General features: G+C 33.0%; 5 protein-coding genes and 1 non-coding gene across 7 annotated transcripts; 4 read left to right on the forward strand and 2 right to left on the reverse strand.

Annotated features, from left to right (window-relative positions):
• Positions 1-2,444: 2,444 nt before the first annotated feature.
• LOC137832642 (Transmembrane amino acid transporter family protein) lies at positions 2,445-7,201 on the reverse strand. 2 transcript variants are annotated; one of them, XM_068640924.2, is made up of 6 exons: positions 6,743-7,201; positions 5,161-5,551; positions 4,241-4,374; positions 3,544-3,971; positions 3,322-3,453; positions 2,445-3,201 (listed from the first exon to the last, which is right to left on the reverse strand). In XM_068640924.2, exons 2-6 carry the CDS (start codon positions 5,532-5,534, stop codon positions 2,716-2,718), a joined length of 1,554 nt encoding a protein of 517 aa, XP_068497025.1. In that variant the 5' UTR covers positions 5,535-5,551; positions 6,743-7,201; the 3' UTR covers positions 2,445-2,715. The 2 variants fall into 2 exon arrangements, with proteins under 2 accessions (XP_068497025.1, XP_068497024.1); XM_068640923.2 differs by having other exon boundaries at positions 5,161-5,554; positions 6,743-7,193.
• Positions 7,202-9,144: 1,943 nt separating this feature from the next.
• BFN1 (bifunctional nuclease i) lies at positions 9,145-11,362 on the reverse strand. The gene is given in 10 exon segments (XM_068640925.2): positions 9,145-9,361; positions 9,364-9,471; positions 9,588-9,661; positions 9,758-9,822; positions 9,929-10,024; positions 10,112-10,195; positions 10,288-10,343; positions 10,710-10,817; positions 10,901-11,081; positions 11,172-11,362. Coding segments are annotated over 10 exon segments (933 nt in total). The 5' UTR covers positions 11,310-11,362; the 3' UTR covers positions 9,145-9,338.
• Positions 11,363-12,527: 1,165 nt separating this feature from the next.
• LOC137832645 (large ribosomal subunit protein uL24z) lies at positions 12,528-13,165 on the forward strand. Its single transcript, XM_068640927.2, has one exon. It carries the CDS (start codon positions 12,612-12,614, stop codon positions 13,050-13,052), a length of 441 nt encoding a protein of 146 aa, XP_068497028.1. The 5' UTR covers positions 12,528-12,611; the 3' UTR covers positions 13,053-13,165.
• Positions 13,166-13,442: 277 nt separating this feature from the next.
• On the forward strand, positions 13,443-13,523 carry LOC137833785 (small nucleolar RNA R38). The gene has a single exon (XR_011084833.1). It is a non-coding gene; the product is annotated as a small nucleolar RNA R38 (small nucleolar RNA).
• A 1,952-nt stretch (positions 13,524-15,475) lies between these two features.
• Positions 15,476-18,157, forward strand: LOC137832644 (oxidoreductase, zinc-binding dehydrogenase family protein). Its single transcript, XM_068640926.2, has 6 exons — positions 15,476-16,045; positions 16,114-16,293; positions 16,460-16,541; positions 16,703-16,810; positions 16,949-17,107; positions 17,718-18,157. The coding sequence occupies exons 1-6, from the start codon at positions 15,794-15,796 to the stop codon at positions 17,912-17,914; spliced, it is 978 nt and encodes a 325-aa protein (XP_068497027.2). The 5' UTR covers positions 15,476-15,793; the 3' UTR covers positions 17,915-18,157.
• A 3,651-nt stretch (positions 18,158-21,808) lies between these two features.
• Positions 21,809-24,062, forward strand: LOC137833581 (uncharacterized). Its single transcript, XM_090303961.1, has 11 exons — positions 21,809-21,829; positions 21,918-22,109; positions 22,235-22,365; positions 22,435-22,556; positions 22,652-22,736; positions 22,814-22,952; positions 23,020-23,078; positions 23,273-23,393; positions 23,483-23,650; positions 23,736-23,813; positions 23,901-24,062. The coding sequence occupies exons 1-11, from the start codon at positions 21,809-21,811 to the stop codon at positions 24,060-24,062; spliced, it is 1,278 nt and encodes a 425-aa protein (XP_090160087.1).
• Positions 24,063-24,735: the final 673 nt, after the last annotated feature.

Below are 24,735 nucleotides of genomic sequence, written 5' to 3' on the forward strand. Positions count from 1 at the left end.
ACACCACCATGTAGCATTCCTCAAACTACAAAATACTATGGGTTGTAGAGAGAAAATTTATCTCATTTTTTCTTCACTGTTATCTGTTATTATAAAATTTACTTTAAAAATAGTTCACTTATCTTAGATAAGGTTTATGTCCATTTATATATTATACTCATTATATATTATGAAAAACTCTAATTTCTAATACGTGGATATCCGGATTCGAAATCTGTATTTGAAATCGTGTAATGATATCAAATTTTGAACATATCAATACTAAAGAAGTATAAGACCAAGTATTAGAATTTTTCTACCCTAGGTTACTCAGAGTCATTATTAGAGCAAATAACGTAATTCAACTCAGTAATTCCTAACGGGAATTTAAACAATGCTCTGCGATTAAGTTGGTACGATGAATGTGGAGCAAGTGAAGAAGACAATAAAATTTTAAAAAACAACCAAACTAGGATTAAAAAAATGTATTGATTAAAATAATGTTGTCATAATTGTATAGCTAGTGTGATTATGTGTCTAAGAACATCCAATTAGTTAAGTTGGCATGTTTTGGTTTTACTTTTCCAGATAGAAAATTCTTGAAATTGGAGTTCACACTTATGAAACAACCCAATCCGAACATGCGCACATATTTAATTGAAGTGATGCGTGGCAGTACAGTGATGACCATTGAAAGTCTTGGATGGTGAAAGAAAGAGTCAAAAAAGGCAGTGGCAATGCCTTTTAATTATAGCCCAAACGCAGGGCATTTCTGTAACACGGACTCCGTATAAAACCCAAAGGTGGTAGAAGCTCTAGAAGCAGAACACAGAAGAAGAAGAAGAACACAGAAGCAGAACACAGAAGAAGAAGAAGAAGAGAGAGATTGAAATGGCAAGTGGCATGATGAAGGCTAGAAGGTTCTCCGGGCGTCAAATTCCGAAAAGGGGAAAAGTGAAGGTTGCAATTGTTCTGGGTTTGGCCAATTCCGTTTTTGCTATCTTCTCTCGCACTGCATCATGTGTTGCACCTCCTCACTTCACCCACTGAACTATCTCTGCCAAATTTCTCACCTTTTTTCTTTGTACAGTTTTTCTTTTTCTTTTTGTTTTGTGAGTGTGCCGTTTTGTTGGTTTGGTGCTACTTGCTACTGAATGAGTATGGCTGATTCTTCTTTTTCTTCTCTCCAGTATTCAATCATCTCTTTCACCTCAATTTGAATCACTCTTTCATTTTACTAAAATTCTGTTTTTACTTTCTTTTGAAGTTCTTATAATAAACATAATTGAAGAAGACATAATTGATCCATAATTAACTTAATGGCTAAAACAAATCTCAATTACATTTGAACTTGAAGTACAATTTTCAATATTTCTTCATGATTTACTTCTTTAAGTGCATCATCCTATGTGTAATAGAAGAAGTAAGGAGCATTGAACTTTAATGTGATATATAAACTTAACATTTTAATTAAGCTATAGATTGAATAATGATTCAAACTTAAATTTTCTTTACAAATTAAATCTAAGTTTCAATTTGTTGTTTGGCTTTCCCTTAAATGGTTGATTAAAAGCCACTACTCTCTATTCCCCATTTGCTTTTATTCCACATACACAACATATTGAAATATGAACATATCATTTCCTTCTGCAGGAGTTTTGTTTTGCAAAATCAATTAACAAACGCGATTATTTTTCAGTATTATCATGACTCTAAAATGCATCACTTATATATTGAAATTAGTTGAAATTAACCTAAAATTTGAAAAATCGTTTAACAAATTTAATGCTATGAGCGAAGTGCTAAAAAATTACTTCCCCGAATAAAAAGAAGAATTTAAAAAATATTCAAGTAATTGATTTCTAGTGATAAAACATAAAATCTTGTTGTTAAGCCATCAACCATTAGTTAATTAAAAGATATATCAAAATTAATTTCAGAGTAATTCAACCACAACATTAATATTTATTAATCTTTCTTAAATTCTATACTCACTTTGATCAACGTTGAAGTAAAAAATAGATCTTTAGAAATATATTTTTTATTAAATTTTCATCACTTAAATAGATATAAATATAAAAGAATATACAAAAAATTATTAAACACGACAAAAAAATAATTAATCATCATATTAATTAAATTAAATTAGATAATTAGTTAATAATTAAAATATTAATAGTTAATAATAAAATAATAATTTAAAATATTTATAATTTTTTATAAATACAAATTCATAGAATATAAAAAAAAATATAAAATATTTAGTACCTAATACTAAAATACTAATTTAAAATATTTATAATTTTTTATTAATAATAAAAATTATTTAAATATAAATATTTTTTTAACTTATAGAATAATTTTGAATTTAATTAATATACTACCTAATTACGGGTATATATACATTACCAATCGGGAATCAATAGTAAAGAGTAAAAAGTAAAAAGATTAAAAGAAATAAGATATGGGAAAGAAGCTATAAATAAACTTTTTTGAAACTGCAGGTGTTACAACTTTGAACTTGAAAGGCTTGACGATTCTTGTTGGGGGAAGTCTCTACAAAAATTGTAAATATAATGACAGAAGCAGATGAAGGCAAGGGTTGATTCTCTTCATTCATGGCTTTCCACTTAGCACTATTTTTCACAAAGACAACACCAAAGTCTACGCCTAAAGAGCAGCATTTATATAGTAGTGTTCATCATGTGCACTTTCTTGACTCTTATAACTGAAAATTCAACTGGGTTTAAAGAATTTTAGTTTGAGCCCATCATTCACAATGCTCCAAATGCCTCCAATGGAAAATGCCAAGCTAAAACCAACCCCCAGCCACCCCAGAATCCAGTTGAAGTACCAACTGAAGCTATATTTTGGTGGCTGTTTTATGAGCACCCACATGAAGCAAGGATATGCAAAAGTCACTGGAAGAGTGAGTCCTCCTAACAGACCAGCAAGACTTGAGAGGAAGGGAAGCGCCACTCCGATGAAGAAGGACACAAATCCAAAGAACACTCTAAAACCTGATCTCACCCAAATGGAACATGGACGGTTTGTCCTACTCGTGTAACCAGCTTCAAAACTGTCAAAAGCAGGCATTGAGTATATCTGGAAACTGCTCAAGCAGTTAAACACCACAAGAAGGAAGGCCAAGGCAAGGATTCCTCTTGAGATGTCATGACTGTGAAATGCATACAATGCAGTCAGAATCCCTCCCGGAGGCATCTGTAACAAAATAATCCAACATGGTCACAATGTATTAATCAACATCATCATCAAATCCTATTGCATATCAAAATCACTCGTGTTCTTCATCATTATGATTCTAGTATTCAGTTAACTTACTTGGTTTCCATAGGCCCAAAACCCACCAATAGCAATTGGGAAGAGGCACATTGCGATGAAGAAATAAGCAACCTTGGCACCTTTCCACATTGGCACACGAGCCGGGTGCTTAAAAGTTGAAGGCATTGTGGACTGAAGGAAACAGAGAACACATCTTCACTAACTATGCAGAAACTATAAAAAACAAAGGGAGAATTTTTTTTATAGCCAAGTCACAAGTACCTGAATTTCTAGTGCCAAATTGTGGCCTCTGAAAGAAAAGGCTATAATTCCAAGTGCATTCATGGCAAGAAACACAGAAGCAGAAGGTTGTGACAATGATAGGGGTTCATAGGAGATGGAAGGGGGTCTTTGTTGGCTTACAGAGAGGATCCAGACCATGGTGGAGTATGTTATGGCTGTCACAGCCCCTATGAGTGAAAGTCCTGCAATTGAATTGAGGTTTGGAAGCTGGGACAGGACAATGGATAGAGAAGTGAAAACCAAGTACCACTCCACTGTGGTTAAAGGATTTGAAGTACAAGTGGGTCCGCAAACTATTTGGAAGAACAGTTTCATGGTCTCGCCTCCAATAAGAATCAAAGCTGTTGCAGTTCCTGCTGACAAATAAACAGTTGGGAAGAGAGCAAGCCACACTCCTAGTCTTTCCCCTGCAAAATAAGGAATATACACAAAAATAGAATCTTGTATCCTTTTCAAATTACGCAATTCAAGCTCTAGGACAGTTAAATGCGTCTAAACTAAAGTTTGATTCTAGTTGAAGTAGCAACAAGTTCAACGAGGTAAAAAACGCAGGTTTTAAGGACATATATGAACCAACCATGTTACAAAGCAGTTCTACATTGTTAATTAGGTAGCTTCTTTTAACTGTGTTACATCAGCTAGCTAGAAAAAGTACTCAAAGGCAAAGCAAACTTACCAAATGCTGCTTGTGCTAGCTCCACATATCTGTTGTATCTTTTACCTGGAACTGCTTCGTGAAGCTGAACCAAAATCCATAACGTGTAAAGTTGCCAACAATATGCTATGGTTAAGGAGAGAATTCCCCAACTCCTGCAAAATATCAAGAAGGCTGAAATATTTTCTATACACTATTATTTCGTGCAAACATTCTAATAAACTCAATTGGACAAAATCCGTATCATATACTTTTAATATTAGATGTCTAGAAATTGGAAACATGGTCAAAGGACAGGAAAAGTGGTTCCAGAACAGTAATAGTAAATGGAAATTATGATAAAAAGATACATTCACGAATCAATTGAATGACCAACATCAGGGCCCCCTCTATCACCAAAAATAGATAATATGGACAAAATTATAACTGTTCCCTATACAAGGGTAATTTTTTAATTGAACTTTGGGAAAAGCAAAAATAAAGGGCCAAATTGGCAAGCATCATGATTCCTCTTTGAAATTCTTTCCATTCAACCAATCAAATCTCAGATGAACTTTGATATTTGTAAAAGGCATCATGCCCCACAGCAATTCAAAATGACCTTATTTTCATGCCTAGCTAGGGCCATGACAAGAGACAAATTTTTCTTTTTTTTAGAAAATGAAAGTAACCATTCTGCCTAGAAATAAAAGGGAAAGAAAACAAACAGAATTCGCATGCACATTACAAATTAAAGCATGGGATATTCCTTCATATTGGAAATAAATAAACATAAACTTTAGTCACAAATGCGTGCTGTTATCTTACAAAACAGCATCAAACTAAGTAGACTGAAATGCATGCTGTTTCACAACAGAAATGTTGATATCTCACTGCAGTTGAACAAATGAAGAATGTAATTCAACGTGGTGAATAGCTAGGAAAGATAGATAGATAGATACCAGCCAAGATAAGCAAAAGCAACGGGCAAAACGAGGGCCTGGAAGCCAACACCAGCATTGAGGTTGTGGAATGCTGCATAGTGAGCATTTCCATTGCGAGACTCAGTGATTGGAAGCCAAGCATCTTGAGGGTTGAGCTTGGTAAGGTGTCCCATCTCCTCCAAATAACCCTTCATGTTTACCAGCACTCTCTTCATTGGTGTACCTATTGGACTCAGAAACCTTGGTGATATGAAAGAGGTTGGGGTCCATGATTTTCCTTCCTTTGATGCTGCTCTTGGTGACCTCTGCCCCGACGGTGTCAGTATCTCCGGCGTTGACACCCTCGGTGTCGCTGGTATAGATATCAGTTCTGTTTCTGGTCTCTCCTCCATTTTATATATCACTCCACCTCCTTAACAAAAAAATTAAAAATTCTAAGACACACACACATGTATATAAGGTGGAAGTGTGTTTGCTTTGGTTTATACTTTATGCATATAACATACTTTGCCTTGTATTGGAATAAAGGGAAAGAAAACCTCTTGATGGTAATGGGGACATTGTTATGATATCATGAAAATAATGCGCACGCTCTTTCTTTCTTAGTTGTCAAAAGTTCTATAAAATCTTGTTGGACAAAACTCACCAAAGTAGTATACTTTATTGACCAAAATGTTATAGAAAACAAATTAATTAATCATGGTTACAAGGTTAATCCGTAATAACCAAGAGCTTTCACAATTGCTAACAGTAGCTTCCCGACATTAATTAAAGGAGGACCTCAATTTGTCATGAAACAGAACAACATATTGAAACCAAATCTGCTCACGGGGCTCCTCGGTTAATCACAAGACAATGGAGCTAAGCTTATGAAGTTATCCATGTTCGTAGTTTTGTGTAAAAAGTCATATCCAGGCACACTCCTTTAACTGGGTTAACAAAAACTACACACTTGTGAAAGAATCTGAACTCACTTTGGATTTGTGCAATTAAGAGGCAGAGCTAAGAGGAAACATGTTTTTACTGTCAGGTTCTTAAATCTAAAACAAACTTTGGTGTGAAAGGAAGTGAGATACACGAGAGCCAGTGCAGAAAGCTCACATGGGGATTTTGCAAATCCCATAAGACAATAGCTAAAAACTAAATGTTTTTCAAGGTCTCGGTTTGAGCCTTACAACAGAAAAAACACAGAACATCCCATTACAGTTAGTTCGATTTTTCGATGGAGATTAATCATCAACAAAACTTCAATAGGAATAACATTCCACCAAATGGTTGTAATAAAGACGAGTTTTGTCAATCTAACAGTCTTCCAGATCTTGTTTCACTTGGGTTTTCGTTTTTCTGTCGATTTACCAACAACCAACACACACGATGTGATTGTGAACTCACAAGGCCAAACAGGGTATGTCAAAGATATGACTCCAAAACCAGAAAGAAACATAGTGACCATGAAGAAGAGAACCAGACACTAATGTAATGAGAAATGAATGCAAGACGACACAAAAAGACTAGCCAGGAAGCAAGCAGTTTTTTTGAGGATGCCTGAACCAAGAACAAATGAAACATGCAGCACCGCGAAAGTAAATAAATTTAATACCTTGATATACACCCACCAAAGCAATAAGGTGGTAACGAAAGCGAAGGAACTTGGATGACAAGAAGAAGAAGCTACGACTGAGAGTCCTAACTCGAAAGAAAGCAGGAGATGGTAGGAGAAAATATGAGGAACAGGGTGTTCTTGATGAAGAACTCAGTGATTGAGTTCCTCTTCCTTCCCTCAAATAATCTTCTGCAAACACCTTTAAAAAACTTACTTTGGGAGTAGTGATCGATGGTGTATCCCATTGTCTGTCTCGAAGTGCGGCTATTTAAAAAAGAGAGAGAGAAAAAATGACGTTGGTACGAGAAACCATAATGGTTCATGACTTTCTTTACTTTGTTTGAGGAAAAAGAAGAAAAAAAGAGAATGGTCCTTGGTTCATGTCTCTCACTCTCACTTTGATTGCGTTGCCTTTGAGAGCGTTGCAGAGACAGCCACAGTGGGTGTTGTGTTGGTGGGGACACAGAGTAGCCGAAAGGAAGAGAATGCAATGCATGAGGAGCCAGCGTGGCCGCCGATCACTCACATGGTGGGCCACGTGGACATATTGACGGCTCCGATTGGGTCCAGGCCCTGAGTTGGTTTCTGGGCCCACTGAATCAATGTCAAAGTGAAGTGAAGTGAATGCAGGAATGCTAGCTAGGTAGCTAACAGTGCTACATTATACGGAATGGGACTCAATCATTCATGTTACTTCATGTCTTTAATTCAAAACCTTAATCAATCAATCTTCTTATTCTTATGTTCAAAACTAAACTAGTAACAAACTAAATCATTTATTTATATTTACAACATACTTCTACTTAATAAAAATCAAATAATAAATTTATGTTATAGTTATAAATATGAGATAAAATTAATATTATGAATACAATAATTATTACAGAATTTACAAGACTGTTTACTTATTTATATATTTATAAAAAATGGTGTGAAAGAAAGCATAAAAAGTAAAATAAGATTAAAAAGAGTGCAGTGACAGACAGAGAAAACCTTGGAATAGTGAAAGTAAGACGGTAAAAGAGCATGGGAGGATAGAGAATATTTGTCACAAATTAACCAACACCCATCTTCCACGTGTCACCTATGTTGGGCTTGGCGTGTGACTCAACATCATTTTTTTGCTATCATTTGGTACCACCAACACATTAAGCATGAAACTAATACCATCATGCTGTTCTATGTTTATTTTTCATAAATGTTTTTTTATGTTAATTGCTCAATCAAAAGTTCATTTACTTTACGTACAACTTATTTCATACCAATTATAAAGAAAATTCGGTATATATTTATCAAATATCATATATTTATATATGCAAGCACCCAATTATTTTTAAAGATTATTTTTCACAGAAAATTTAATTAGGGAACTGTTAGCATGACATTTATCTTCCAGGACCGATACAAATATATATTCAATTATTTAATATCTTAAAAATATTAAATGTGATCAATTATTTAAACTAGGTTTCTTTTAACTGAAGTAACCCCACCCCTCTTAATTTGTGTTTGCTAAGAGACTATATGATACTATTTTCTACGATTCATTCTATCCTTTCACACTCCTTTTTGTTTTTATCTTCATCTCTCTCTCACTCTATTTTATTATCGGTATATACATGTATACAACTTTTAAAACAGTATTAGATATGAATGTTGATATTTATTCAAATAATTACTAGAATGTAAAAGTAATATCGGTAAATTTATAGTAGATTGGAAAGATGTATTTATAAAAATACATAATTTATTTGTGATTTATTAATTTATATAGTTTTATACTTTTTAGTATGCTTTTGAATATAGATTAATTTGTTTGGAATGAATTATATGAAGTATAAAATCAATTATGACATCAATAGGAAAAAAAAGTGTTAAATACGTAGGATCGTTTTTAGGAAGTGTGGGACGTTAGATAAACTTGATAAGGCAAGGGTTTGCGTACAAAAATGTTTTCATTTCAAAGTTAAAAGCTAAGCCCAAAGCCACTCTCAGCCCCGTAGGTTACGGTCCAAAATGTAGCACAATTTTGGATTCAGATTAACTAGGAACTTTTTTTAACCATTTGAGTTTAATTTTAAAAAATACTAATATAGAAAAAATGTGAGTTTAATAATTTTTTACCACGTTTTGCCAAGTTTCGGGTTCTTAGTGATGTCATAAAGTATCCCATTACTAAGTCAATTATTTTAGAACATTATTTTTTCTTTATTTTTATTGTGCGGTAAAGCATGATTTAAACAAAAATTGACTTTTCTAGTCATGTTTTAAAATATAACATTATTTCAAAAAATAGAAAATGGTCTCTTTTAAACATGGTTTATATTATTTAAAAATAAGTAAATAAATAATATAATATTTTAAAATAATACATTTTTATGAAAAAAAAAATCTTTTGATGACAATGTCGAAATAAAAAAATAACTACTTTGGTCATCATGACAACCTTTAATTTGGTACATTGTTAAATTATTTACAACAGAGGGAGGTCATAGTCAGAAATGCAATGGGCTAATGAGTAACAATTGAGAATAAACAAAGTAATTGATGATGTTCTAATTAACAAATTTTGAACAACTTTGTGTGGATGTGTCTATCTTCCTACGTTGCTGTTTCAAATCCTTCTTCAGAGTCAGCAAACACCTTGTTTAGAATCATGGCCAATCGAATTCCACCTTGAGCAATTCGTTTCATCACAAATGGCATCCTTGAGTCAAAGTAATCATCTACAAAAGCATCACATGCACACAAAATCCTTCAACTTTCTAATGAGCTATTTAGGATCTAATCTAACTATTTCCTTTATTAACTGGTTGAATTCATGGTTGGTGAAATGGGTTACCTGCCAGAGTTGTTCCAGGTTTAACACCTTCATAACCCCATTTGCAAGCAATTTCTATGCTCTCTTTGGCCCAACTATATGATTCCAAAACCATGAGGAACGTCAGCATTAACAGCCACAGGAGAAGATAAAATGGGAGCTGAAGATAATAGAAAGGGAGAAGAACTCACTTATTTACACACTCAGAGATATCATTACAATTTTTCCAAGATGAAATATCATCAGCCCAGATTCCCTGTATTCAACAAGACAAATTATTTTGTTGATTTCATTTAAAGTCAATCAAAGAATTCATGTGTTTGATAAATACTAGGAAAGATGTCTGACAAATTTAGCCTTACATCAGTGTAGTTCCTCTCAATGTCTTGGAGAAGGAGGCTCGCATCCTTTTCATAATAGTCTGCTAGTGCAGTGAGAATAATTTCTCTGTCCCACACCTAATGATAGACAACCAAATTAATAGTTTAACGCATGCAAGTAATTTGTGAATACTAAATGGAGATGAAGTTGAAGTTGGAGCATACATGGTGCAGATTAGATTTGTGCCTAAACCAGCGTAGTTCTATCGTGTTTCCTCCTTCGTCAGTGGTGAATCCAACATGCATTGGCTTAAAAGAAATGTCCCCAAAGGTTTTGTTGAAGGAAATGGTGAAATGGTATGTAAGAAACTCGACAAGACTTTGAAAAGCTTTTCACATACCTGATGAATATCTCCCATGAAGTGTGACAAGAACAGCAACGCCTCAGTCATATTATCTGTAAGATAAGGCATTGAATTAATAAATTTGGTTGTTCTGTTTAAAAATCCGGATAGTGAGGAGAAAAAGAACTCTTATTAGGTGGACAATGATTCGATAACGAGTGGTCTGATAACCACTTAACGAATCGAGTGGTCTGATAACCACTTAACGAATCGAGTGGTCTGATAAGTTTACTAAACACTTGCTAGGATAGTTTTGTAAAACAATATATTTATGGGTTGTCCATAACAGTTTGATAATGAGGATAACCACCAAACATTCGTTAAGATAATCTCGAAATATGACTCTGATCTTTAATTGTGATCTCCAACAAAATTTAAATTGTCGAGGTTAAAAAGAGTTAAGAAATTTTAGTACTTACATCTCCCATCAGATGTCCCCTCTCTGTAATGCATGAGTTGAGAAGTGAAATTTTTGACAGCACCAGCAACACACATATCCTCCACGCCATGGGAATCATGGCAGTCCCCTATGGTAAGAAACAAAATCAAATTATAGCATGATATTGAAAGTGACAAGGAGAATTAGCATATATATATAAGCAGTGCTTACTTGAATACTGAAAAGAACAAGCATTATCCGGTGTGTCAATGAAATGAAGAGGACTTGTCCACCTATATTTGTACCAGTTTCTAATTTGGTCAGGCCACACGCAGAGGGCTGATAAGTTACCTTTAACATACTCAGGTAACAAACGAGACACTGCTTCTGAAGCCTCAGGCTCTAAAAGTGCCTACTTATCAAACACCAAACGTTAATATCTCCAAGATATGTACTATGTTGTGTTGGTGGCGAAGTGGTGGGAATTGAAAATGAGTTTTACCTGTGCAATTTGGCATGTGATGACATGACCCTCTTTGCTCCAGGCAAGGGCAGTAGGGACTCGGATGAAAGGTGAACTAAAGAACAAGAGAAATCCAAATGGAACAAGAGACACCCACAAACCTCTAAGTCTACCCATCTCTTCACTAGATTCCCTTTTCCACTAACTTTACATGCTTTGCTTTCTTCATCATGGAACATTACATCTATATATCTCTATGGATTGAATCTTGAAAGACACACGTAACATGGTTTTGATTGAGTGCAAGATTTCACTATCTATTTTAAAAGTATGTCCAAGTTTAGTTGAAGTACAAGCAAGGTGGGGCGTTATATGCAAAGAGTTTTCAGTTTTTTGCTTGTAGCACACTGCTACCCACAACCAAGCAATACGTTAATACTTTTCACTCCACGATCTATCACATGCGTTTTTATTGTTAATTTGCATTTTTGAAAGATACATATGTAAATTTTTATATAGAGTATACAAAGATGTTTTTTCAATATCATTCCTTTTCTCTTTTTAATCAAACATTACTCTATTACTATTTTGCATGTCATCCTATGTATCACAAACAGTGATACAGACATTTATACTACATAGAAACCGATAATCTCTAACATAGAACACAAACAAAAATTTATATATTATATAATTATAAATTATATAAATTGACAATAAAGAAAGATTTATGTGCACAAGTATATTTCAGTTTTTTTTAAGAAAAAAATATTTTTATAATCATAATAAAAATTTGCAGTTTTTAGAAAATTTAATGTATTTATTTTTTTTTAAATTATGTTAAATTCGTGTTAGAATTCTCAGAAATTCAACAAATAATTTTTGAATCGTAAATTTCACCGATACGTGTTCTACGAGTGTTATAGAGTGTTGGTGTCCGATTCGTGTATCCGATATTTAAGAGAAGTGTCTCAGGTCATCTAATTTATTATATTTGTATTTTTTTTATTCCCATGTTTTATGTGATGTGTTAACACGATATTTTCTTTAACGTTAAGCAGTTGTGAGCAAAAAATGGTATTGAGTAGTAGCCGCAACCTTCTCGTGTACGTCAAGAAAAGAGAAAAGTTTGTAGTAGATACCATGTTTATTACAAAGTTCACCACATTAATGTTGTGTAAGTAGAAGGTATGATTCGGCCATTTTTTTTCTTCTATTTTAATTATTAAATTACACGATTATTCAATAAAATTAAGAACTAAAATTAAATGGTTTCAGCCCAATATTGCAATGTAACAACCTCGGAACTTAACAAGCCCAGGATCCATGGTAAAACAGAAAGGCCCAGAAGCCCAATTGAAAGAATTAAAACCCTAGACCAAGCCATATGAACATTCAATAAATAGGAAGAAGATAGAGAAACCCTAGGAAGCCGCGGCAAGAGGTTGTGTGAGAGAGAGTGAGAGAGAGCGAGAGACGATGAAGTTCAACCCAAGAGTGTCGAGCAGCCGCCGTAAGAGCCGGAAGGCTCACTTCACTGCGCCGTCAAGCGTGCGGCGGGTGCTGATGAGCGCTCCTCTCTCAGCGGAGCTCCGGTCCAAGTACAACGTGCGCTCGATTCCAGTGAGGAAAGAGGACGAGGTGCAGGTGGTGCGTGGAACGTACAAGGGACGCGAGGGGAAGGTGACGCAAGTGTACCGTCGCAAGTGGGTCATCCACATAGAGCGCATCACTCGCGAGAAGGTTAACGGTTCCACCGTCAACGTAGGAATCCACCCTTCCAAGGTCGTGGTGACGAAGCTGAAACTGGACAAAGATCGCAAGGCCATTCTTGATCGCAAGGCGAAGGGTCGCGCCGCTGCCGATAAGGAGAAGGGCACCAAGTTCGCTCCCGAAGACATCATGCAAACCGTTGATTAGTCTCTTTATCATATTAACCAGGGTTTTGTAGTGTTTCCCTATCTCAAATATTCATTATCCTTTTTGAAAGTTTTTGTTTTCTTATGTTAATCAAACCATATTTTACCCTGTCATTTTCTACGTGCTTAATATTTCCCGCCCCATTTCTATCCGTCAATGATTTTGCTTGCATTTCCGTTTGTTTCAATTTTGAACTTCAATGACTGTGGAATAGTTGGACCTAGTTTTAGCACGAGAATATCTATTGCGCAATTGTGTTTTTTTGTAGTTAGAATATGCAAGGGTTAATATCTTTCGAAATTTAGCTCTGGAATAACATCTGGCAATGTTGGATATCTTTTGTTTCAAATTGTTGTTATTTTTATTTGTTTTATTGGACTTTTCATACAGTGCTGTGGATGATGAGATCAATAATTTACAGTTATCCCTGTCTGATGTAGCAGGTGCTGAAAACTTGTAATCTGACCCGCACTGTTATGGTTAATGTTAAGCTATTGCAATTTGAGTAGTTGTTTTGATTAATATATTGTTTGATCTAATTTGTGCGCTTTGTGTATGAAAGACGGTTGGTGATTATGTTTTCAAGTTTATTTCAAAGTTGTCTATTATTTATGAAATTCAACGTTGTTTTTATTAAGCTGGATATTGTGAAGTCGTATCATCACGACTTAGGTTTTAATCTTTGGTATTGATATGCTGTCATGTCTCTTTCTTTTTTGAATTTTGTGTGATGGGTTACTTAGTTTGAAGTTGTTTGACTGATTTGATGCACCGTAATGTTGACAACAGTTGTTGCTAAGCATCCTTACCAATGCTCATGAATGCGTAATATAACTGTTATACTGATTTTTTTTTGGGTATTCATTGTTCTATTAATCTGGTTAAAATATGAAAATTCTATCTATACCTACATGAATTTCTCGCATAGTTTTTGTATTTAAAGTCTAATATATTTTAAAGAATATTGTCGAATCTGTTAGAAAATCCTTTCACTTGTCACCCAATATTTAGTTTCCCAAGTATTTGAAAGTCTTTTAGAAAATCCTTTCACTTCTTTTTTGACGCGAATGAGGTTCTTGTCTCTAGGGCTGTTTACTTGATTTGGTTTTATGAAGAAATTGAAGTGATCCTTTGTGTATATTGTTTAATTTTCTCCCTATTCTCCAGTGAAGTAATATTTTCTTTGTGGTGTTGAAACTCCTGGCAAAAACACTCCATCATGTCTTTTACCATTCAAATTATTTCAATTGAGAATCTCTGTTTTTCATAAGACGTAAATCTATTCTGAGCAGTGACGTGTAGTGGTATTTGTTTTGTTTCGAATTATATTGTTATATTATTCAAAGTGGTGCACTGCTTTCTTAATTCAATTTTTAAATTACCAAAATAATTGGTAACTGTCTTGTTTTAATTCTCTAAAATAAGCTTTTTTGATAAAAAAATGAGTCGATATTATTTTAAATTTGCTTATTTTGGAAATTAGATGTTTTTTTAAATAATTTAATAAACAAATTTCATTTTCTAAACTATTTTGTATTTTTTGAATTATTTTAGTTCATTAATAATCTTATGCACTCTAAACCATTTAATTTCAATCAAATGTTTCTTACAACATCCTAAGTTTCTATCTCTTTGTTTTTGTAAACCAGGGTATCTGTTCGAGTATTGGTATAATTAATATTCGACCAATTTAGTAGATTTTTTTTCCTTTTTCTTGTAGGATGATTGATGTAGTTTAAAAAAGTAATATTGTTAATTAGTTGACGCATTTTTTAAAAATGTAGTTTGTATAATTATTATACCATCGTATTTAATAATAAATAGGAAATTCTATAATTTTATGTAAGTTAATATATGTTAGTATTTTTGTGTAAAGTGTATGGATTATTTCGTGATTGTATTTCTTGTAATTTTACTCGTACATAGAATCTATTTTGTTGAGATGTTGCACTAATTTCAAGTTGAGGCGTTTAATCTTCTAGTTGTGGCTCTTTGTTTGCCTCTGTCAAAGGCAACATTTTTTATATTGGTACTGTAATAATTGGAGTTTGGTGCCGAGAATCCTTGTATGCACCTAATTACAGAAATTTATACTCATAATCCATGGACTTTATGTAACATAAAAAAAATCTTATGTAAGCACAAGTTAAACATGTAAATGGGACAATGACAATTGTTGGCTATTTAAATAAATAGGCAACTATAAAAAAAAAAATATTAAATATAAACCAAAGGTAATATAATTACTATAACTTGAAATTGTATAGTGAATTTTATAATTCTACGTCAACTGAATATAATTTTCTGGAAATGGTGAGGCATAAGAAGTAGTTTAATCTTTATTACAAAAAAATTCCAACATCATCATTTGCATTTAACGAATTAAACTCTTCTTTCCCACCCCAATTTTTCTCTAAGAAGTGTGCTGGAATCTGTTAAATCTATACTGAAGTCTATTTTGATGAAGGCATGTTATAATCTCTATATACTGAACTTTTATTATTAATTTTGGTAAGGGATTTGAATTTTTAAAAATCCAGATTTGGTCTAGTTATTTAAAATTTATTTATCCTTGAGTAAATTTTTTGGTGGGAAAATAATGGTACAATTAATAGATGTTATTGAATAGGAAGATTATTTTTTGGTAGTACGACATATAACATTTGATGTATGATGTTGTATAAATCTTGTATAGGGGAATAGAGAGAGAGAGAGAGAGGGTGTGTCTAAAAAGCTTGAAGATGAAGGCCGTAGTGATAACTACTCCGGGGGGTCCTGAAATGCTGCAGCTTCAAGAAGTTGAAGATCCCCAACTCCAAGACAACGAGGTTCTCATCGGAGTCCACGCTACTGCCCTTAATAGAGCCGATGCCCTTCAGAGGAAGGGCTTCCACCCTCCCCCTAAAGGTGCCAGTCCTTACCTGGGTCTCGAATGTTCCGGAACTGTCCTATCCGTCGGTAAAAACGTTTCCAACTGGAAAATCGGCGACCGGGTACTCCTAACCTAATTCCCTTTTCTTCTGTTACTCTTTCACTGTCACTCAAAATTATTAATTCACAGGTCTGTGCTCTTCTCGCCGGAGGAGGTTATGCCGAGAAAGTTGCTGTTCCCGCCGGGCAAGTGCTTCCGATTCCACAAGGTGTTTCACTCACTGATGCAGCTAGTTTTCCTGAGGTCGCATGCACTGTGTGGTCCACTGTTTTCATGACGAGTCGTTTATCTCAAGGGGAAACCCTGTTGGTATTTTCATCATACTCTATATTCTAAATTATTATTATTATTATCATTATATCAGCTTGACCACGCGAGCTTTTTCACTGGATCTTACCTAAAAGATATCTGATGACCCAATTTGCTAACTTTTTTAGTGTTATGTTAACTTCAATTTATTATATATCTCTCTCAGATTCATGGAGGTTCTAGTGGAATTGGTACATTTGCAATTCAGATAGCCAAGTATCGAGGGGCAAGAGTATTTGTTACTGCAGGTTCGGTACCCCTTTATTCAACAATAGTCTCTTTCCGATGTATTCAACATATGGAAAATGTCTTTCTGATATATTATTTAGTGAAAATGTCCCATCTGGTTTATTGAAATTCCAAGCAATGTTTCCCCAAATTTTATTCTAGACTAGATATTGCTTGACAGGGAATGAGGAGAAGCTAGGTTTTTGCAAGAGTATTGGGGCTGATGTGGCCATCAATTACAAAACAGAAGACTTTGTTGCCAGGGTAAAGGAGGAAACTGGTGGACAAGGTATTATCTCTTGCTTGCATGATGTGACTTTCTGTATTCCTTGACCTTTAATATTTATGTAGTAGTACCTCTAATGTTTGTTGTTACTTGTGCTATAGAGAAGCATGTTGTAACAGTGTAATTGATTTGTGGTTGTAGGTGTTGATGTTATTCTTGATTGTGTGGGAGCATCCTACTATCAAAAGAATATCGATAGCTTGAATTTGGATGGAAGGCTTTTTATTATTGGCTTTCAAGGTGGGGTTACTACACAAATAGATCTCCGCCCTTTACTCGCTAAGCGTCTCACAGTACAAGGTATTGCAAACTTGGGAATATACCCTTTTTTAATATATTCTCTTGCTCAAATTCAGTTTCTAATGTAAACATTTGTCTGTGCAAGTATAAACATTGTGCTAAATCTTGTATGTTGACAAATAAAAAGTTAAAGAAAAAAGTCTCGGAATAATTACTAAAATGCAAAGCAATTTATGAAATTCTAAATTTTGGGTAGTTGGGAAAACAGTGAGGGAATTGTAAATGCTTTTTAGCACACTCTTACTGCTATATTTTTCTGCATTTCTGTATAGGTGCTTCTTCAAGTTTTTATTTTTTCGAGTTGTTTATCACTGTGGTTACTTTCCTTCCAGACTTACATGCATCAAGAATAGGCACACCCCTTTTGAATTTCTACTTCTTTTGATCTTATTGAAACTTAGTTTTGTATGAGGAAGCATTAAGCTGTTTGAAAAACCCATTAGGATACATAAACTCAATGGCTGTTACTTTTATGAACCTATAGTAGCCTTTTTCCAATGTTAACAGAAACCTACGCTCGGACAGCAAACTTTTCATTACTTATGTGAGCTCTTGAGCTCTTCTATATAGTATGATACGATCTACAACTTTGTGCATCTCATATGTTCAGGGGCTGGCTTGCGTAATAGAAGTGTTGAAAATAAAGCCCTAATTATTAGCGAAGTGGAGAAGAACGTTTGGCCTGCCATTGCTGAAGGAAAGGTTAAGCCTGTGGTCTACAAATCTTTCCCTCTTGCCGAAGCTGCGGAAGCTCACCAGCTTATGGAAAGCAGCGAGCATTTTGGGAAGATATTGCTTGTGCCATGATCATTGTCATACTGAAGTTCATGTGTTTGAATCTTGTGTTTGGACTTCGTTGTGATGATCTCAACTTTCTAATAAGATTGTGCTTTAAAGTTATTAAATGTGATTTCGTTGCTTTCTAATAAGCACGAATTGATTTGTGTTCATTTCAACAATCCTACCTGTAAACCCATTTTAATCTGCATGTTCACGCTACAAATGCATTTTAATCTGCATGTTATTAAATGTGATTAGTTATTGTATGCTGTACTGTCTATGTCAACCGAAAGGTTGTACCGAAAGTCTCGGCCGAAAGGTTAAATATAAAAAGTAAATAAGTAAAATTAAATTAGTGATTATGCAAAGCCTATAAGATGGACCCAAATATACAGGTGTGTGTTTTCAAAATGTTAGGTGCAAAAAGAAAAGACCCAAGTAACTCTTAAGCCCAATAAGAGAGCCTTATAAATAGAGGTTAACTCTAGAGGTAAGGGAGATTCAATTTATCTGATGAACATAAAACTATATCTAACTTTGGCATCGGAGTGCCTTCCAGGTACACACACCCACCTGTGAGGAGAAGAAGCTGAGAGCCCAACTTGAGTAGAAGCCGTGAGAGCCCAACCCGAGAAGAAGCCGAGAGCACCTAGCTGAAGGAGAAGCCGAGAGCACCTAGCCAAAGGAGAAGTCGAGAGCACTTAGCCAAAGGAGAAGTCGAGAACACTTAGCCGAAAGAGAAGCCGAGAGCATCTACCTTGAGGAGAAGCCTAGAGCACCCAATGTGAGAAGAGACCGAGAGAGTCCAGCCCAAAGTTCGGAAGATTTGTATAAGAGTTAATCTTGTCAACCTGATTCTAGTGTTCTTGGTCCTTGTTGTAAGAACATATGCTACTTCACAATCTGAAAGCTTTTCAACCTTCAACACAATCCGAGGTTTTCGAGGAAGGCTTCATACATATTTCAGAGTATTCGTAATAATCCATTTAAGAACATATGCTACTTCACAATCTGAAAGCTTTTCAACCTTCAACACAATCCGAGGTTTTCGAAGAAGGCTTCATACATATTTCAGAGTATTCGTAATAATCCATTTCATACCAGTTTTCCACTGCGGTCAAACTGCTCAATAACCAAGGTACTCATGCTTGGGTTTGGAAGATTAGCTTGGATTAACTTTTTGCATTTCTTTTATTAAATTAAATTCAATCCAACCTGGACTAAAAATCTAAATATCTTTTTTTGGTAAAATTTATAATATCAAAATATGTTTTTATAAATATTTTTTTAAAATTAGGCTATATATACATATTTAGCTAATAAATTTAATCAAATATTAATATTAATATTAATATTATTTAATAATTTTGATCGAATTTTTGAATTCAATCTACCAATTTGTAAGAAATTGATGAGTTAAATTTAATCTAATTCATAAAATTCAACCTAGATTGGATTGAATTGTTGGATTATCATAAAAACATATTTATGGTATATGCATGTGAAGTTTTATTTCATTTTCTCTAAATCAAGAAAATAAATAAATATTACTAATTTCTATTGTATTAGATATTTTTTTAGGAATATCATATTACATCCTTATTTTATCACTTCATAATATACTGAACTGTTAATCTAGTATACTGAACTGATGGTTAAATAAAATTGAATACACAAATAAAAAAAAGAAAGAAAAATTGTAAATATTAAATAAAAAATCTTTTAAATTTCCGAATCAATACTTAGAAATATTATTCATATTATTATTTGGTATAACTGCAATTAATTCTTAGGCGTTCTAATTTATTCAATTTATATTCAATATTGAATGAAAATGTCATTATATTTTTTTTAAATATTATCTAAATGTAATGTTACTAAAAGGATTTAAATAATATTTTCATAAAAATTAAAGTCATTCTATTTTTATTTTTATATCATCTAAATATAATCTTACTAAAAAGATTTAAATAATATTTTCATGAAAATCAATGTCATTCTATTTCATGAAAAAGATCAAAGATAATTTCATACATTTATTTTTTATCACAAACCTATTTCATGGATGGAATGAATTTATTAAATTTAAATGGATCAAGGATGAATTGTTTTGTACTTCAGCCTAATTTCTGGATATATTGATAGTAAATAATACAAATCAAAACTAATTTTTCATCCGAAAGACCTAGATCGAAGTTAATTTCGTTTTTATATTGACAGTATAAAATGTGTCTGAAAAACAATAGAAAATTAGAATATATGCCAAATATACATACATTGAAAATCCAATCCAATTTATCATTGTTAAAATAAAAAGTCTTGGATCAGATTGAATGGATTGTAAAATTAAATGGATCCATCTGCTTTTATTTTCAAATTCAACCTAATTAATACATAATGGATCAAAATTAATCCAAAATAACTTTATAATATTTAATTTTTTAATACTCTCTACTGATATCTCTACCCTCTCTCCTCCATCTCTCCCAGCTTTCTTCAATTTATTTTGTTTTTTTATTTTTTTTTTATCAAAACTGCAAACTTTGATCTTCTCTGTCATCCTTTCATTTTTTGTTTGTCAATATGTTTTCTCATGCTTTCTGATAAAAAAAACTTTTTTTTCTAACATGCAAAAGCTTTTTTAATTTTTTTTCTCTGTTTTTTAATTTGTTCACCGTTACTATTTTTTTAAATTTGTGATTTATTTTCATTTATAATGTGTTCATCTGTTAATTTTATTGTTTCTTTTTTACATGCAAAAGCTTTCATGTTTTTTCTATCTTTGGTTGTCTGATTCTGATTAAAGTTTGCAACCTTTGACAGGTTTGTGAATATGTTTTCACCATATTTGTTGTTTATAGTTATCTGTTTTTTACTTTTTTTCACCATTACTATTTTTTAAATTTATGATTTATTTTCATTTATAATGTGTTCATCTGTTGATTTTATTGTTTCTTTCCGACATGCAATGCAAAAGCTTTCATGTTTTTTCTAAATTTTTTTTTGGAAATCAAGATTTGGCGCCGGATTATTGCTTCAAGAATAAAGTTTCATCATCTATCACCATCTCTATCTTTAAATAAGTTTGTAAAAACTGTAATTTGTAAAATTTAATAAAAAAAATATAAAGTGGATTGTGGGAATTCATGTGGCGCCAATTTTGAGAAAATTTATGACAATGTTTCAATGAAGTTTGTTTGTATTACGGCACACATTTGTCAATGTTTTCTCCATTAGTGTATAAAGTAATGTTTTCTCCAATAGTGTATATAAACTTGAATAAGCCTTCCCAAAACTGTAAAAAAGTATGTGCAAAAGTACTTTTTGTTGCATGGGCTGCATTTTTAACATTTTTTATGGTTTATGAGAGCAATGCACATTCATCAATATTTGCAGATCTGTATAATTCAACCTGGTGTGTTTCATGGAGTCAACCAATTGCCACAACTGCCAATCCTATAAAGTTCTGGGTGGTAAAGCAAAAGGTCTGCCATAGCCTTTCCAAACGTTGTTCAAATTGGGCTGCCAAATAAAAAGTGGATTCTGGAAAGTATCAACAAAACGGTACTAATTTTGTGTGAATTCATAACATTGTTTGAATGAGGTTTATGAGAGCAGTGCACAATGATCAATTTTTTCTTCAATAGTGTATAAAGTACAAGAAGTCATCCTAAAACTGTAAAAAGTATGTGCAAAATTGCTTTTGTATATAGGCAACATGATGTACCTTTCATTGTCTAGAGGGGAGAATTCTTGCAAGACAATTAGTTTATGTATGCTCTAAAAAAAGTCGTGCCTTGGGTTTACCTTAACTGGGTTAAAATTTAGTTGACACATGGAAAGTTGAATGTGGTTGTTAGAGTCTTATGGCTATGGTGTGTGCAAGATTTCACGAAACAGAAAATTTCTTTTTCACTAGAGATGGTGCTACAAGATCAAAAAGTAAGTTTTCCATAAAACTCAGAGTTGTGACTTGCATATATTTTATACGGGTTGCTTTTGAACATGTTTTCCTTATGTATTTTTTTAGGGAGTACGAATCCATGCATCTGTGAGGAGGACACTAATATATAAATTCCAGAGTCAGATATCTGAAGGTCATGTGTATTCCATCCAATCGTTTAGTGTGACATCCAATTTAGGATCTTACAGAACAACTAAACATGCTTATAAGATTAACTTCCAATATGGAACAAAGGTATCTTTAAGGGCTAATGAAGTGGTACACAAACTAAACCACATTACACCCCTCTTTCACTGCTTTTTGCCGATGGCTTTGACACCGATTTTTTAGTGGGTTAGTTAAATTAACTTTTCTGCTGGTTTTTTGTATCTTTTCAATACAAGTTTTCTGTTATTAACTTCTTAGTGTTTGATGCAGATATAATTGGAGTTCTGACTGGAGTTGGCACAGAGCGGGAGTTGACAAAGGAAGGAAAATTTACCAAAATGAATGTCATCTCCATAGATTGTGATGGGTAATCTTCTAACTTCTATCCACTATTTTTTTAAACTGATTGTGTAACAGAGTTGTTTTGTGAGAGTAGTTTTAGGATTCAATGCACCCTTTTTGGGACTTATGTAGATCAGTTAAATGCATTTCTGTCAACTGGGGAAGTAGACAAAGCAGTCATATTTATAGAATTTGCCAAAGTCAAGTTCTTCAGAGGTATCATTTTGGATTAATCAAAGTATCTTATCTCTATTATTTGTTATTAGTCTTGATATCTTAATTTTCTTACATGTTAATTTTTTATTATATAGACAACATCTATGTTCAGAACTGTATTGATTGCACAAGAGTGGAATATAATGTACTGACTGAAGAAGCATTATTGTTGAAAAAGAGGTACTTTAGAAATATCATTATTTGATATTGGTCAAAAGCTTTTTTTAATGTATTATAATTTGTTTTTAATGGTAAAGGATGTTAGAAACAATGGAGTCTCCATCTCAGGGGCTCAGCCAACTGTGTGAATCTTCAAAGCAAACTCCTAAAGATGAGTTTCTTCAGACCACCACTAGGAACACCATAACAGGGTTGAAGGATTGTAGAGAACTAAACGTCATTATATATTTTAAATTCTTATATGTCTTTTGTTTTCACTTATTTTTACATTTTATTGAAATAGGTCAACCCATTCATAGTTCTTGCAACTATAAAACATGTTGTGGATGATAATGATTGGTGGTATACTGCATGCATCTGTAACAAGGCAGTTTACCCCGACTCCAAAATGTTTTTTTGTGAAAAATGCAATAAACACGTAATGAAGGTCACCCTTAGGTACACGTTTTGAAGTATGTGTTATTGATATCTACTAGAATATTGATTATAGTACAATACTAATGTGTTGTGTTGAGCATATTGTATTTGTATGGCAGGTATAAAGTGCAACTTCGTGTGATAGATGACACTGATTTTACAACCTTCATGCTTTTTGACAGAGAAGCAAGTTCACTGCTGAGTAAATCATGTACTGAAATGTTTGAAAGCCATGATAAGGTTATTGTTGCACACCTTTAAATGTTAATTATATATATATATATATATAATCCGTGCATTGATTAATTTGAATTTCATTTTTATTTTAGAACGGAAATCTTCCAAATGAATTTGCACAAATATTGGAGAAAAATATTTTGTTTAAGGTTGATTCAAAAATGGATAAAGGCTTCAGGTTTGAGCAAACTAGAGTTAAAAAAATTTGTGTGGATGAAGACATCATTCAATGTTTCATCAGTGACAATAATAGTTCATTGGTAAGTTATGTTTTACTGTACAATGTCTGTAATATAAAATGTCTATTAAGTACTGATTTGTTTAAATCCTCATTTGTTTGATAAGGAGATATATGATCAAAATGGAAAAAAAGGAAAAGGAAAGCTACCATTAACTAATGCTTCCTGTGAGAACATCACAGAGGTATAAATAAATTCTAATAGAAAATAACATTACTTGAAAACATTTGTTCTGAAAGTGTGTGTATTGAAACATGATTTGTTGACAAAGTTTGGGAGTGAATGCAATGAGTCGCAATCTCAAACTGTGGATTTGAGCAATGAAAATGTTATAGTGACTCCACTCAAGAGACAATCTCCACCATTGTTGCAAGTTGGAAAGGACAATCTGCCACTCAAGACATTCAAAAGAACTGTTAAAATTGAGAAGTGAAATGTTATTTAAAATTTATGTGTGACATTTGATCTTTTGAGTATATGAGAGTAATTTGCTTACTTATGTAATATTGTAGTGGATTCGATATATTATGCAAAACAATGTCATAACTATTTTATGTTTTGAGGATATTATGATTACTATTATATATGACATGTTATGTATTTCATTGTATAGTTGTGTATTGCTATTTTGTAGGTTTGTATGTTTTGATCCTCATTGGATGAAGATTGTTAGAGTATGCTGAAAGTTCTGTGATAACAAAGTTGCAGAGGAGAACCAAAATGTTCCACGACATTGTTATAAGATTGAAGATTGTTCATACAATATTTCAAATATCTATAAATCATTTGAGATTTGATTATTAATGTGAATAATCAAATATGTTGTTTGTATCTTTCAAGTGTGTTATGTAGTGCATGACTTTAACCCATGTAATGGATTTATTAATAGGTTGTAATAAATGAAATTTCAAGTGTAGTATTGGATTTAAGCTCAAACATTCTTTCTTTGGTGACATTATAATGAATAGTCTGTCCAGCTATTGCTAAACTTTATTGAAATATACCATATATAAGTTACCAAACTTATATGCCATTTTTTTTTTAAATATAGAATTGAAGTTTGTTATTGATGACTTTATTCTTAAGGTACTCCAGATAAAAATTGC

The sequence above is a fragment of the Phaseolus vulgaris genome, chromosome 6, assembly GCF_051622355.1.
Source record: "Phaseolus vulgaris cultivar YP4 chromosome 6, ASM5162235v1, whole genome shotgun sequence".
In the NCBI taxonomy this organism is placed as follows: domain Eukaryota; kingdom Viridiplantae; phylum Streptophyta; class Magnoliopsida; order Fabales; family Fabaceae; genus Phaseolus; species Phaseolus vulgaris.

What these genes read in the sequence shown, in the direction of transcription:
- LOC137832642 (XM_068640924.2), bottom strand. Translation starts at nt 5,534, where the DNA reads ATGGAGGAGAGACCAGAAACAGAACTGATATCTATACCAGCGACACCG. An exon ending in GCTTTTGCTTATCTTGGCTG is followed by an intron (nt 4,375 to 5,160) that starts GTATCTATCTAT and finishes GATATTTTGCAG; the next exon opens with GAGTTGGGGAATTCTCTCCT. An exon ending in ATTTGGCACTAGAAATTCAG is followed by an intron (nt 3,454 to 3,543) that starts GTACTTGTGACT and finishes TGTTTCCTTCAG; the next exon opens with TCCACAATGCCTTCAACTTT.
- LOC137832645 (XM_068640927.2), top strand. Translation starts at nt 12,612, where the DNA reads ATGAAGTTCAACCCAAGAGTGTCGAGCAGCCGCCGTAAGAGCCGGAAG.
- LOC137832644 (XM_068640926.2), top strand. Translation starts at nt 15,794, where the DNA reads ATGAAGGCCGTAGTGATAACTACTCCGGGGGGTCCTGAAATGCTGCAG. An exon ending in ACTGGAAAATCGGCGACCGG is followed by an intron (nt 16,046 to 16,113) that starts GTACTCCTAACC and finishes ATTAATTCACAG; the next exon opens with GTCTGTGCTCTTCTCGCCGG. An exon ending in GGAGGAAACTGGTGGACAAG is followed by an intron (nt 16,811 to 16,948) that starts GTATTATCTCTT and finishes TTGTGGTTGTAG; the next exon opens with GTGTTGATGTTATTCTTGAT.
- LOC137833581 (XM_090303961.1), top strand. Translation starts at nt 21,809, where the DNA reads ATGGTGCTACAAGATCAAAAA. An exon ending in AGGATTGTAGAGAACTAAAC is followed by an intron (nt 22,953 to 23,019) that starts GTCATTATATAT and finishes TTATTGAAATAG; the next exon opens with GTCAACCCATTCATAGTTCT. An exon ending in GTGACAATAATAGTTCATTG is followed by an intron (nt 23,651 to 23,735) that starts GTAAGTTATGTT and finishes TTGTTTGATAAG; the next exon opens with GAGATATATGATCAAAATGG.